Raw genomic sequence first — 15,278 nt, 5'->3', positions numbered from 1 at the left:
TGGAAGTGTTGATCATGAGAAAAAGTTCAATCCAGAAAATATTGAACATGCGATTAATGTTGTTCAGTTTCTCTCTTTAACATTCTCTTCATTGTTGTCTTCTTGTAAAAACTTGTTTGGCCAATTTATTTCCATTGCAGCTCTTCACTAGTCGAACCATTGACTCAATTTATCCTTTGCGAGGTTTACAAAGTAACAAGTAAATTAGAGTTTAAGAATTGCGAGAATGAAAAAAGTGTTGATTCTGGTCTGAAAAATTGTTCAATAATTTGTTGATGATTCGTTTTCCATATTGGAATAAAATATAAACTTGAAATAATGTGACAAATTTCAATGAAAAGTTGAGCGTAAACAGAGTTTCTCATTTTTCCAGTGATGCTAAATTGTAACAAACCAATTGAACATTCAATCTGTTCATCGCAAACAGCTTTACAAGACTAATCAAGTTATCAAGGGATTTGAATGTTTCACAGATAAAACGATAAAAAAAAGGCTAACATGCGATCCAATTCAAGGTAAACTATTCACCTTTATAAACCTCAATGCATGATTGAACAATGATTTAAATTTAAATTTTTACTCTCTTCACTTTTCTCATCTCTCATCCATTTGAATCAAAATTTTGCTTTTCAAAACTCAATCAAAACTATTAAACTGACAAGATCAAACTGAAAAAGTAAACTTATACAAGCAAATGTTGAAGAAGTTTCATTCAGCGAAATTTTTCATCCCAAAACAACGATTCATTTTTTCGTTGCGAGAGAGTTTTGCAAAATTCATCCAATCTCCAAAACAGAAAATCGTTGATCAATTTTTTCATTTGAACTTTTTTTTGCCTTTTCCCATTTTCTGCTTCCAATGGTTATGGTTTCAACTTGGAATACTGATGACTTAGTGACCAACATTGGTCAGCCAATGAAATTATCACAAATTCATCATTAGCCGATGCTTCCACCAATCCAACAATCATATTTGGCTATCTGACTAAATCATATCCTGGACTTATCTATATCATAGTAAGTGAAACGTTTATTTTTGCCATTTAGGAACAATGATAAATTCATTGTTCAAGTGAAACAATTTGTTCAACTGATCAACCAACTTTTTGAAGCAAAAAGCTCGACACAATGACAATGTTAATAATGACTTTAATAAGCTGAATCACAAGAGAAATGAAAAAACATTAAAATTTTCTGTAATAAGCCTTTGTTTTCGTGCAAATTAATATTAACAAGCAAAGCAATTTCACTGATAATTATTTTTTCGGCATTCATTTGAATCTAAATTTTCATCAGCAAACATTTTACCATTTTGCTCATTTTAATGTGAAACAATAAAAGTAAATTATAAAAAGATTTAATCAAAATTTCGTTCTACTTTAATCGCTTGTTGCCTCCATGAGCATTATCATAATCTTTGAGGCTCCAAACAAACTCCACAAATAATAGCAAAGTTACAGAGGTAAGAAGCAGAGAAAAGTGTGAAATTCAATTAAATCTCAAGTTTCTCAAGTTCAAGTCAGTAATGATATCATGAGAATAAAAAGATAAAGAAATTTAAAAACATTATTCCCAACTTAATCAATCATCTTGGAGTGAAGAGACAGAAACAATGTTTCCAGTCTGTTGAGTTGATGGTCAAAAAGGAATCAAGAAATAATCAGATGGATTAAAGTCTATTAATAGATTTAGATTCCTAAATCGCTTGAATCTGCTAATTGTTTGTCAAAAAGGTGAAGAAAATTTCGTTGGAAAAAAGTGAAACGAAAACAAAGAGCAAACTTGACACAACTGCTTTGCATTGTTTAGTTAATGAAAGTTGAAAAAACTTTTGAGATCAAACTGAATCGATTAAGATTCTTTTAATCTAATGAATAAACAACAAGTTCATATTTTCCAAGCATTTTTATGCACCACCTTTCATGCTCTCAGTGAATATTAATTTTGCATTTTCAGTTCAAGTGCATCTTGTTAGGCGAAGAGTTTTTTTTATCTCAGTTTAATCGAGTTGAAGTTGCTTTTTAATTCAATTTAAGCACTAATCTTGGTGAAAATCTTCAAAACTTTCCCACTTTCATCCTCAATGAAATGCAAAAATCGATAGATTCAAAGGACTTGATTGACTTGTGTAACTTTAATTATTTGCAAATTAAACAGTTACTTTGTGGTGTCTTTATGTTTGAAATGTTTTGTATCGCATTTCATTTGCTTCAATTGTTGATTAGTTTCGTTGTGCACCTTCAATTTCATGTCGTTTAATAGACTTAAATCACTTCAATTGTTATTAATTTTCTGTGTGTTACTCCAAGGCAAGACTTGAGATGTAAATTTTTTCCAACTTTCTTCTTATCCAAATTAATTCCAACTCTTTTTTGCTGTTGACAAAAAAAATACTTTAATGGGTTCAACTTTTTTTCTGCTTCCTAAACGTTTTCCTCTCATTGTTACATTTGTAACTTAAAAGTTTGAAAGCTTGTTTCATCATTAACGATCAAGAGAACAAGCAAAAGGCAACTTTCAATATGTTAGTTGATAATGTTAATGATTCAAGTGGGTGAATAAATGACGATCAATTTCAATTCTGAAAATGTAAACTAGAAAAGCAGCAGCTCAATAGAGCAGACAAGTTGAGAAAATTAAATTTTCTCATTTGCTCGGTGAGAAAATGATTAGCATTTTCTTATTGCAAACTAATCCAATCAGAAATGCAGACAATTTGGTTAGCAAGTCTGGACATTGAACTTGTGCCTCTAGTGAAGCCTGTCTCTGCATCAAATTTACTCTACCCTTGGCCAACCTTTGCATTCATCATTGAAACCTTTTTTTCCTCTTATTTTTTGTTCCTTATTCATCATAACATATTGTGTTTTATTAGTTCATTTCTCACTTTGCTTCTTTCCACTTGATTTATCGACGATTCTTGTTTCGTTTCTCAAACCTTGATCTTCATTCAAGCTCTAACAATTTATCAATCCCAGTATCCAACTGGGAGTGATTTTCCCAAAATTAAGCACAGAATAGATAAGTTGCACCAAAACCAGGGTCATATTTGTTTAGTTGTAATTCAGTTCATTTGTTTCTTTTTCTTGTGACACCATTTGTCTCCTATCATGCTCATTTATCCCATTTTATTATCATCAAACAATCAGCATTCCAAGTTTCGTCGAGTCATTTAGCCAAGCAACGAACTAAACTCAACTGTGAACAATTGCAATCCCTTGACACTTATTACAAGTTCACAACAGCGAACACAAAAAAAAGTTAACCTAAAAATAATCAAGGCTACCTCTGAGATTGAAATGAAGAAAGTGCAGAGTCGAAAAGCTAAGGGAAAAACTGGGAGTAAAAAATATTAAATTATTAATATCATCACCTTAAGGTAAAAGAATGATTATACTGGATAGAAAAGTTTATGCATTTTCCCGTTGACTCCAAGGAGGTAACCACATTTACAGACTATTATCTTTCACATTATTAAAGGGTTATTCATTGGTGACAACACAGCAGCAACTCAGCTTGAATAAATGAAGAAAAATCATTTTCTGTGTCAACATTATTCCTCTTTCTAATCGTTATCCTCATCGCAATGATGATGCTTTCTTCCTTCCCTCACAGCCCATCAAATGAAAAATATTATCACTGTTAACCAAAACATCTTCCAACATCTATGCGTGAGTAAATCATTAGCCAGAAATGATTTACAGTGTTTTAAGCTTTCAAACTTTTGGTCAACTTTTCAATCCTTTTTCTTTACTTTTACATTAACCAGGACAAGTTGAACATTAAAATATTGGGTGAAAAATGAATTCTGTTATGGATGAATCCATATTTCATTTAGTTTCTGTCATTAATCAAAATTGATCACAAGCTGAATCCTTTTCGTTGCTTCATTTACAACCATTAAAATGATGTTAAAAGTGAGAAACTTTACTCTCTTTTACTCAAAGTTGCAATCGTTATGAAAAGGAATCAACCATGAATGGACTCGTGTTCATTCACTTTATTAAAATATCGAGAAAAGGAAATTTTATTGATGAAAATTTCTTTTCATATTTGCCTCAATCCATTGAACTTTTACTTATTAAATTCAACAGCAACTAAAGCTGAATCTCACCTAAAGAACTCTATTTTTCTTGCATTAATGTTTCCAGTTTACAGCTTTTTTCCATTCGATTGACTTGCATTTCACATTAAGCACCTTAATTAGGTAATGCTAAAGTAATGATCGTCCGTAAATAGTAAAAGTACATAAAAGTTTCCATTTTAATGCAACCTGAATCTATTCGAAACTTATGGACCTTAAAATAATCTCGAGACGAAACTTTATTCTTTGAATTTCTTTGCGTTACCATTATGATCGAGTCCAATAACAGAATCGTTTGATCATTCCAATTTGATAAGTTTCTGTTTTGCATTTGATGAAATGCGCTTGTGACAAAATTGCTTTCATTACTTTCAATAGCTATTCAACTTTGGACCATCAAAAGATGAAACGTCAAACTGTTCAATGACACTTCAATGCTATCATGAATATCAAATTTCAACGAGTCAAGAGCATAGAAAAGTTGAGAGAAAAGTGAAAAATTGAGAAAAAAAACATTGTTATAATTGAGTTAGAAATGAATTTTTGGTGAAATATTTTCATTAAGCCAACAACTTGAACATGACATAGTTTATGCATGAAAATTGTCCAATTATAATAGCGAAATAACAATGAATATAATTATTAAACTTTGAAAGGAAAGACATTTTGATAATCCTTTTTTACTCCCATAACAACTTCTTGAGTTGGACAAGTTTTCACACGAAAATTGTTCAAACTTTTTGCCATTTGAATACCTTTGTACCTTTGCTTTTCAAGACAAATTGCATTCAATGCAAAAGAGCATTAAGAACAATTTTTGACTTTCTTATTCCTACTCTTCATGTTTCAATTTGAAGACTGGTGCATGTTATTGCGATCAATGAATTGTCTTGAGGCTAATTTAACATTCATCGTGAATAGCATATTAATAAAGGTAATTACACAGAGTATTCATTCAAGTGAACTTTTCCTTTACCATGCATTTCTTAGTTTCACAGTTTCTTTCATCTTTTGATTCTCATTTGGATATTAATGAATTGGCAAAATGAATTAATAAGAAAGCAAATGAGCATTTAGTGGAAGCATTAAAAGGCAATCTGAACAGAATTGCGATGAAACAAAAAACTAAGCAATTAAATGCAAAATGAGCAATTAAAGTCGAAGAGAAAAGTCAAAATTAAAAGCTAACTTCTGTCAGAAATTCGATCTGAAAAAAGCTCTTCTCAATAAACTCTTATTACGAATTAAAAATCAAGTAAGGATAAATGAAGCAAATTTGTTTTCGGAATTGCATCGATTCAAATGAAATGGTTTACATTGCAATAACTTATATCAAAGTAACTTTAAAATTTTATATTCTTGACAATTCTTTGTTTTACAATCCTTTAATGTGTTTAGTTCATTTTATTTACTTGGAATTTCGTTTTGTTTTTGTAGTTCGAATTGACAGATTGACTTGTTAACACATAAATAGACGAAATATGATGTTATTTGCTCTCGAGTTTGATTCAAATTGTTGCATGAAACATTAGAAGTTCAAATTGAGCGTAAATTTTCACTTTGAAAATGCAATGTTTTACTTTAATTGTTATTTGCAATTGAAAATGAATCGTTAAATGCCAAACTCAATTCTCTGTCAAGTTTTACTCTTTTCACAACTAATTTGATGTATGACATGATAAACTTGTTCATTGACTAAATGTGAGCAAAATCACTCGAAATCTCTATTCTACTAATTATCTTTTCATCAATGTCAATCATTTATTTTCGTTCGATAGACTGTTGATGCTATTCTTGCAGACTAGACTAAATGAGACGAAAACATGATCAAGTAAAGGCATCTTTTCGAAGTTAAGGGCAAGAGGGTTATAAGACTCAGAGATAAAAGGACTTAGAATGCTGTGAAAAGTTGAATGTCACAAAGTATGTTGCCAATGACAAGGTATCTTGTCAATTGGCAGCTCTTTTCCTCTCCTTTTTTGCTCATCATTTTGACACACACAAAAAAGACTGGAATAAAAGTCAAGACAAAAGTTCAATTAAGTTCTGATTTAATGTGATGCTTGTTGAGGAGCAAAAAAGGGCACAAGAAACGGAAAGAATTTCATTCTTTTTCACAGAGACTTTTTTGTTTCTCTCTACCAAATTAAATGAACAAAAACAATTGAAGAAAAGGCAAAGAGATTATTAAAGTTGCTGAAAAATAATTTCAACTGAAACTATTTTAAATGTTTTTCTTGCTACTTTTACCTTCAGTTTTTGACTCTTTTTTGCTCTACAATGGAGTAAAGAAAAAGTGAAAAATGTTTCTTTTTCAGGGAAAAAAACAAGCTACAAAGAAGTTAAACGAGTAAATCAGATGAAAATGTTCACTAAAATGTTCAATGAAAAGCTCATTAAATGGTTTAAAGAAATAATATCAAAAAGAAGAAAATTTGTCTTCAATTGAATAGTCTAGGTATTGGGAGTTGATGATATAACTTGACTTTTCTCATTCTCTTCATCTTCTCCAACTTATAAAATTAAGAGACTTTTTTATCCTTTTCCTTGCAACTACAGTTTGAAGCTCATCAGTTGCATCATTATTCAAGTTGACGATGAAAAGATGAAATATCATGGTGCCAAGGGAGGTGCAAAAGAGACTAAATGTTTTCCATGTTTCTCCTTGTTAATCCTTATTCAAAAATTTGACGCTAAAAAGACATTGATTGATTCAGTGAAGAGTTGAGTGACAAATGGGTCGAGAAAAAACTCGAAGTAACTTCTTTTTTTGAACAATGGCAAGGGTAACAAGGGAAACCAAAAGGACTCCCTGTTGACGGTTGAACATAATAAGTAAGACTGTCATACAAGATTGATTGATTTGACGTGGAAACAGCTACTTATAATTATTTCAATTGTCGGTAAATCTATTTGCTAATGAATAAAATCTTTTTTTGGAGTAAATTTTTCACCACAAAACTAGACAATTAGCAGAACCAGGCTGAGCTCTACAGAAATTTGAAAGGCAAAGTTCGATTGTCCATTCGATAAGCGTCTATTCTTGAATAACAGAAACATTTTATCACGCGGGCTCAACAATCATGAATGATGCAACGAATGTTTAAACAATTTTTTCCTCATTGATGATTAAATTTTTGATCCTCTTTTTTTCAAAAATAACTTTCATCTTCTTATTTTTCATTCCAGTTCAAGGTTTTCTCTGCTTCCTCTTTGAATCTTTCATGGAATAAATTATCTTTGTTGCTTCTTGAAAACTGAAAATGTTAATGTAATACATATTTTTTGTTTGCTTTCCCTTTCTTTCCGGCTTAAACAGGAAAATACATATTAAGTTGATTCAATTGAAAGATGAATAAATAATGGCAGAAAAAAGGATAATTTTCATTGGAAAACAAGAGAAACGGATTTTAAGCAGAATTTTCATTTTTCATTATTTTCCAATCACATGGTGAGATGAAATTGTGCGTGTTTAATGGATGAATTATAATTGCTTGGCGTGATAGGGTAAAGAGAAGGATCGAGAAAAGGTTTATCTTTAGGTAGACAAGTTATGAATGATGACCGAGTTTGTTGTCTTGAGAAATGAAGAGCTCGATAAAATCAATTGGCTTGATGGGCCATTGAAAATTGGCTCAAATTTTTCATCCAAATATCATCACGAAAAGGGTGTTTACTCGATTATTGGACACATGATGAGATGAAAAATTGAAAATGAAAAAGTCGTAAGAGATGAAACGAATTGAATGAAAGAAAATTGAGATTCTCTGTTTTTTCTTCTCTTCTTCAACTGGGAGTGGTTTTTATAATAATAACAAGATAAAGAGTCGAAAGTCGAAGATGAAGTAAAACAAAGTAAATTGTTTCAAGCTTGTTGATTGAATAACAGAGGCAAGACTCGATTCCAGCAATGGAATAAAGATTATCATCATTATCTCCATTGAAGGGGGTTACATGGGAAAAACTTTGAGGAGGCAAAATAACGTGACAATATCATCTGTTATCAGTTTCAAGGAAGGAAATGAAATCTCATTTCTTGTTCGAGTTTATTTTCTTTTCGCCTTTTCTCAAATTTCATCCATTGTTTTTGCATTCCTTTGGATTACCATTTTACTGTTTATTGAAACAATTTATTTTTCATCATTTATTTTCAACTTTTGCTATTCGATTCGATGCTTGGATTTAAAAGCCAGAATAAACAATGATATTGATTCAAGTTATCAATAAATTTTCCGTTTTCAAAACAAAAATACATTTCCTTTCATCTTTTCCTGGTTAACTTTGAATCTGGTTACATTATTCTTGACAAAGCATGTAAATTGACATTTGTTTTTGTCTTGAAATGCAAAGGAAAAAGGTATTTTCACTCTTGATGTCTTTCAAATTGTTTCATGATTGATTTGTCGATTTATAATTGACAAACTTTCTGACGTGAATCAATTTACTATTCAAAAGCAGGTTCAATTAAACAGTCAAATTGCTTTTCATTTAAATTAAACATTGCATTTACAATTAACCTTCTTTTCATTGAAATGGTTACAAGTGTTGGAACTCAATTCACTCTGATTTTCAATCGAATTAGGTGCAACTGAAGCATTACTTGAATAGCAAGCACAAAGTTCAGATGAGAAGGCAAGGTAAGACTAAATATCTTCACATTAAGACTTCGAAAGACGAAGCTTACGAAAGAAAAAATCATTTTTAATCGTTTAAAGACTTTCTTTCAAGCCATTTCCTCAAGAAAATGCGAAACTGCTGAAAATCTCATGATTAGAGTTCAACCTGATATCGCTTCCAACTATCCGCATTTCGAGGGTTCGATATGTTAAAGGTTAAGTTGATAGTTTCTTTCAAAAAGTTATTCCGACAAACAATGTCCATTGATTAACTTCATTTTTCATGTTTTGTTACATGGCTTCAAATGTAAGCTAAGTTATCGTTAGATGTAGCGTTACTTTTGAATAACTTTTGTATTTGTGTTGAACATGATTGGCTCAATGTTTGTTCATCTAACAAGTTTGTTGGTAAATCTTGCAAGAATATTGAATTGTTTCGCTGTCTTGTTACACCATTCAGAGGGAAATATCAAGAGATTTTCTTCTCTTGAACATTCCAAGTCTACTAGTTTTCGTGTTTATTCAGTTTCAAGTTTGTTTTCTCACTTGAAGAGCATTGTCCACTGTCAATATCAATGTTTTTCATATAATTCTTGTTTCAACATTGAATCCATTCTGCTTTAAACAGGGAATCTCATTTAAATTTTAACTCTGTTTATCCATTAAAAGAAATGCTTTTCTTTACTTTTCACTGGCAGTAAATTTTGTAACTCTAAAGAGCCTACAATGTTTTACTTTTTTCCTTGTTTCCTCGTCATCCAAGTCATCAACTCTCGGTCAAGTTGACTTATTGACATGACATGATGAGAAACAAACAGTGAACAGTTTAATCGATTAGACCCTTGAGGCAGTAAAGAGTATAATCTTGTCTGAATGTAATTTCCGTTACATGGACTCATCAACAATCTGGTTCACTGCTATCTTTCACCTTCATCTGTTCACCAAGCTAATCATTCCATTGACAATCCTTCATCAGTCTCAAGAAACTCACAAATGAAAATTTATTTACTTATAACTGACATTGATTAGTGACGATAAAACAAACGAATGTTGACTAACCAACGAAAAGGCAAAACGTTGCAAAATCAACAGAAAAGCACAGAAAATATCAATCGAAATTTTACTTTTTCTGTTTGAACTTTTCGCCAGAGTTCGACTTTATTGATGAAAATTAAATTTAGTTCAGTATTTAAGCTTTTCATTTGTCATTTTAGCACAAACGAAAGAATCTGTTTCAAGAACAAAATCACTGGAAAAACTTTTTTTTTTCTTCCAACAATTCTGATGAAAAAATGGTAGACAGACAATTTACTTATCCATCGATAAACACTTGTTAAAGTTTTTCCTCTATTTTTTACTTTTACTTTTATTCGCTAATTGATGATGAAATTAGTTTTTTTCCAGTAAATCAAACAGATAATTCCTGCGAGATTCAATTCCAAGTTGAATCTCTATTCAATCCAATTGAATCTAAGTCAATATAAAAAAAGTATTATCCAAAAGGTTAACATTTCTGTTGCAAGTCAACTCATGTTTGTCTCAACTTTTTTTCCATTGGCTTCAGTTGATTAATGAAAGCAACTCTAAATTTACTCTCTCATTAATTTGCTATCAATTATGAGAAATAATTCAACTGATTTACAGAACTTTTTCCCAGCAACTAATCAACGTTTATTTGATCATGTCGAGAGGCTTGGAAAAGATAAATTGAAAAGTCAATATTTAACATTCAATATCTAGTCTCTGTCGTTCTCATTAGATGCAACAGTAACAACAAGCATTTTTCATCATGAAACACGAAATAATCTAATAACATGTAAATGAGAAGCAAGAAAAAAGTAAACTTTAATTTTGCCAAGAAAAAATGGAAAAACACTGAAGAGTATCAATAATTGCAGGGAAAAATGAATTTTGATGATGAAAAGAAAGTTTGTGTAACGAAAAGAAAAAAATGGCAAAAACGCATTTTCTTGTAATTTTTTTGCTTCTCTTCTCAATATTCTTGTAATACACAAATATTAATGGTCTCAATTTATTCATTTTATTATCATTTGGTGCAATTGCATGAAGAAAAAGTATTGAAATGAAGAGAGAGAGAGAAAAAAACAAGATGGAAAATACTAACTTGTAGAAAGTAGAAAAAATGCAATTACTTATCGAAACTGAAAATCGATTTTCACTTTTAATGGTTAAGAAAACGAAATTGAAGCTATTAAATGAACACTTTTACCTCTCTCTCTCATGAAGCATTTCCATTGATTCAGAGTTGCACCAACGCTTTATTACTCTTCATGCAATCCCATTCAATAAGTACAATGATAATGGCTTGTAATAATATTCATGGTTCCAAGTGATTAATGGCAGGACAAAAGGTAACTGCAGAAATGCTGTTTTCAAATGGCTTTATGAATGAACTGTGAATAATAGAGACGCAAGTTTAGTGACATTTTCACTGTTGCTGACAAAAGGTTCAGGGAAAACAGAGATTCTGGAAAAAGTTTGTGGTGAAAAGGTGAAACTATTGCTTTATTAGTGAAAAGAGTTCAGAGAAGAAATATTAATGATCTCATGTGTAGCTCTTTGTATCTCGGTGAAAGCCTCAGGGTTTCGAGTTTTCTTTCAGAACTTGTTTACTCTACTTAAGCATCTGATTTTTGAAACTCATCTTTATAATGGAAAACAAGAAAATGAAAAATGTTTAATGTCAGTTGAAAAAGAAAGTTTTGTTTGTTTTTTTTCTCGAAAAAAATCTGTTCACATCATTCGGAGTATTTTTGTACAGAAATCAACATTTACTCAACAAAGGCAATTCTTTGCATGATATTCATGTGTTGATTCGTTGCAACGAAAAACATTTTTTTTCTGTTTTCTCAAAGAAACATTTCAAAATGGTTCATTAGTTGTGTTACTTGTTGAAACTTTATTGGCTAAATGGTTTGAAATTGCTTGTTTGGACCGAATCGGTTGAAACGTTTGTCCATTTACTGAATGCTTTTATAGATCAAATTTTGCTAATGAAAACAATTTCATTGTTTAAATGTCTTTGCGCTACTTTTGTTTAGCTTGAATCAAGTTACCATCAAAGGATGATAAATGTTGTTAAAAGATAAGGTCAAAGATAATGGAGTGAAGAGACGAAATAAAATGAGAATGTTGATAATGAAAGACAAAAGACGATTGTTCATTCTTATTTGATTTCGTAATGAACTTTTTCTCTGTCACTCGACAGCTACTTTGTCCACCTTGCCATTTGTCACAATCATTTTTCTCTTCATCTTCTTGATCTTTTCCTTCCATCTCTTTATCAATCATGAAGAATGAAAAGTGAACCAAAAAACTTCCAAAATTTCAACATTTCATATTTTCTCTTCAATCTTACCTTTTTCCCTGTAAATCTCTCTATTGAGCCTGACTATTGATTATTTGGAAGAAAAGAAAAGATTTTGCTTTTTTCAATTCCAACAAGTATATTTTAATAATCAGCTTTGCAAGAACTGGGTGAGCATGAAAGCTGAGGATTAACCAGACCAAAATATTGATACTAAATGGACAGGCAAGGTTGTTATATCAACAGTTTTGTTCACAAAAAAAGACAAAAGATTCATTCCATTTGAAAGATAAACAGAAAACAATAAAATGTAAAACTGAAAATAAATAGAAAATTTTATTCAAATAAACTTATAATGAACAACAAAAGCATTCCCTGTAAATTCACTCCCAGTGAAAAGAGAGAAAGGATAAAAATTGTTGTTTCCAAGTGAATATTCACATTAAACTTTCACAAGTTGACCACTTTATCAAGATGAATTTCCTTTCAATTTCTCATTTCGATAAATGACTTGAAATCTGAGCAAAGCAACGAAAAAAAGTTTATCCAAAAATTTAAGGTTAAATAATAAAAACATTTTTCATCTCAAACGATATTGCAAAACAGAAAAGGCAAAAAAAGTTATCACTTGTGGGTCAATATTAAAGATTTCAAAATTTCTCTGATTCCCTTTACCTTCGACAACAGGAAAGGTTAGGTTCATGTTTTGACAGCCAATATATTAACATTGGAGTGAAAGAAATATCAGCTTATCCTTTTCTCCCTTTTCATCCTCAGTCTCATGCTTCTTTTTTTTCATCAAATTTCTTATTCCCAAACTTTCACCAAAAGTCTTGAAATCATTTTTTTCACCTTCTGTTTCCTTTCATTGATTCACAATGTTGAGGAAAAACTTTTTTTTTACTAATATTTTCTTTCTTTTTGTGCTTCGATTACAGTGAAATTTGTTGTTCCGATTAGAAATGGATGAAAATATTATTGATGTGTCAATGGACCATCAATTTACGGTGAACAGCATAAGGCAAGAAAAAGAAGAAGAAGAAGAAGAAAAATTCAGACAAAATTGTTCGTTTCATCAACGAGAAAAATTTGATGCTGAATCTTGTGAAAATTAATAAATGTTGATGAGCAAATTTTTCAAGTGAACACAAAAAATGATCAAAACTCGAGCAATGAAAGAAAAGGTGCTTTCAATGTTATTAACTGAATAATCGAATTTTTTATCATTATTTTTATTGATATTATTGTCGTTATTTTTATTTCCATTATTATTGTTATTACTGTTGCTATTATTTTTCTTCTCTTTCTTTTCTTTCCAATATTCTCTTTTTCACTTTACCTTTTCTTTTTCTTCCTTTTCTTCTTCTTCTTCATTCTGATATTCCTTACAGTTTCAGTTTCCATGCTGCATCCTTATCATTCCACCTGATTGCTTGGTTGATTCAGCCTTTCACTGATTATCCAAAACTTTTCACCATTTCCAGCTTCACCTCGTACCAACTGAGTACACATTGATTATAAAAGTTATTTCCATCCAAAAAAAAGGCAATCTTATGCTCTGTCCTTTTCCATTTCATCCATGGGAATGATCATGATGATGATTATGATTATCTCGACGTTTTTCTCATCCAATTGTTGATTATATCTATTATTGTCTCTAACATTGTTATTGGACTGAACAGTTTACAGTTAACTGTTTTCATCCATTTACAGCTGTTTACTTTTATCTGGATTCCCTTTCAGCAAATAACATTCTAGACTCTTTACCTGACATACGTTGATGTACATGTTTGATTAGAAGGCAAATAAAGGTTCACTGTTCATGGAATGTTTTATATTGATGATTTAAATGGTTATGAGGAGAGTTTATATTGATCAAGAGTTGGTTGTTTAGTATCATTGAACAAGTTTCAACTTTTTTGTCGACTTTGTTTAACTAATTGTGATTCTGTCTAATGTTTATCTTTTTCTTCTGTTTACAGGCAACCATGATATTTTACATAATTATATTCATATCACTCGTTTTTTCAAACTTCGTTTCAAACACAAATCAAATTCGAAAAATTTCACACAAAATAAGAGAAAAGAAACGTCGTCCTGTTCGCAGAGCAACTTTACGTTCAATTGTTTTCCCTGGTAAACACTCTTCATCCTGTCTGGATCCACAACTTAATGAACGCTTAATTTGACCATATTGTAAATTTGCTCAATTCAATCTCGTGGTTGAATGTTAATAAATTGAATTTATATTAACAAGTGAAGCAATACCAATAATCTGACAGAATTGTTGGATAATGATTTATCAATCGTTAGTATGGCAACATACCCGGTAACTCCAAAGAACAGAAACGGAAACGAGGAAAAAACTTTCTTTCCTTCTCTAACACGAAGCTTGAATGTTCACGGCCTAATAATTTTTACATTTCATATTATCAATTCTTAAAGGTTGAGTTTGAAATCGGTAACAGTCTAGTTACACGGACACAAGGCGTAACCAACAAGACTTTTAAATCATTATCCAATCACGGTGAGCTTTTTAAATCCAGATCACAGCTACAATCACAATAATAAGAAAAACTGAATATATTTTAACACTAAATGATTAAAATAATCAAGAAAAAAATAGAAAAACAATTTTCACAAAAAGAAGAAACATGTGTTGAGTTATCGTTTGATTGTCATAAGATGACACAGAAGCAATGGGTTATCTTGTCAGGTAACCTGAAAATTAGAGCAAATTAAAAAAGTGTTAATTTAATTTTATTTAATGTAATGGATTTAAGCAATGATAAATTTACTTACTTTGCAAGTGAAGTTGAGTGATCCAAGTGATGGAAATATCAAAGGACTGAAATTTATACAAGATATCAACTTAGTAGCATCTAAAGATGAATATAATTGTAATCTCTCTCCTGGTTGCACTGGATTACTTCACAAAATAACTTGTTCCACCTCAAAATTAAATTATATTTATCGATGCTCGAAGTGTAAAAAAAAAATTTCACCAACTAAAGGAACATGGTTTGAAAAATCTAGACTGTCTGTGATTGACAATCTTTATCTGGTCTTCTTATGGTGTACAGAGATTAGGAATAAAAAAGTAATTGGTTTAACCGGTAGTACCAAACAAACAACCAGCGAAATTTTTAAACAATTAAGAAAAATTTCTGGTTTACATTGGAGAAGCAACAACTTTGAAATGGGTGGTATTGGTAAAGTCGTCGAAATTGACGAATCTCAAATTTTTAAAC

At 30.7% G+C, this 15,278-nt stretch overlaps 1 protein-coding gene across 1 annotated transcript; it reads left to right on the top strand.

Annotated features, from left to right (window-relative positions):
- The first annotated feature begins 82 nt into the window (after positions 1 to 82).
- On the top strand, positions 83 to 14,283 carry LOC107370396 (uncharacterized). Its single transcript, XM_015938386.3, has 3 exons — positions 83 to 515; positions 896 to 1,016; positions 14,010 to 14,283. Exons 1-3 carry the CDS (start codon positions 499 to 501, stop codon positions 14,214 to 14,216), a joined length of 345 nt encoding a protein of 114 aa, XP_015793872.1. The 5' UTR covers positions 83 to 498; the 3' UTR covers positions 14,217 to 14,283.
- The last annotated feature ends 995 nt before the right edge of the window (positions 14,284 to 15,278 follow it).

This window comes from Tetranychus urticae, chromosome 3 (assembly GCF_039701765.1).
Source record: "Tetranychus urticae isolate SD_2017Ah chromosome 3, NJAU_TeUrti_SD_1.0, whole genome shotgun sequence".
NCBI classification, from domain to species: Eukaryota; Metazoa; Arthropoda; class Arachnida; order Trombidiformes; family Tetranychidae; genus Tetranychus; species Tetranychus urticae.
Note: the sequence above shows the minus strand (reverse complement) of the source record. Positions and strands in the feature narration are given on the sequence as shown.

Excerpts from the sequence above, each read along its gene's own strand:
- LOC107370396 (XM_015938386.3), top strand. Across the intron at positions 1,017-14,009 it reads CTGGACTTATCTATATCATA|GCAACCATGATATTTTACAT; the intron begins GTAAGTGAAACG and ends TTCTGTTTACAG.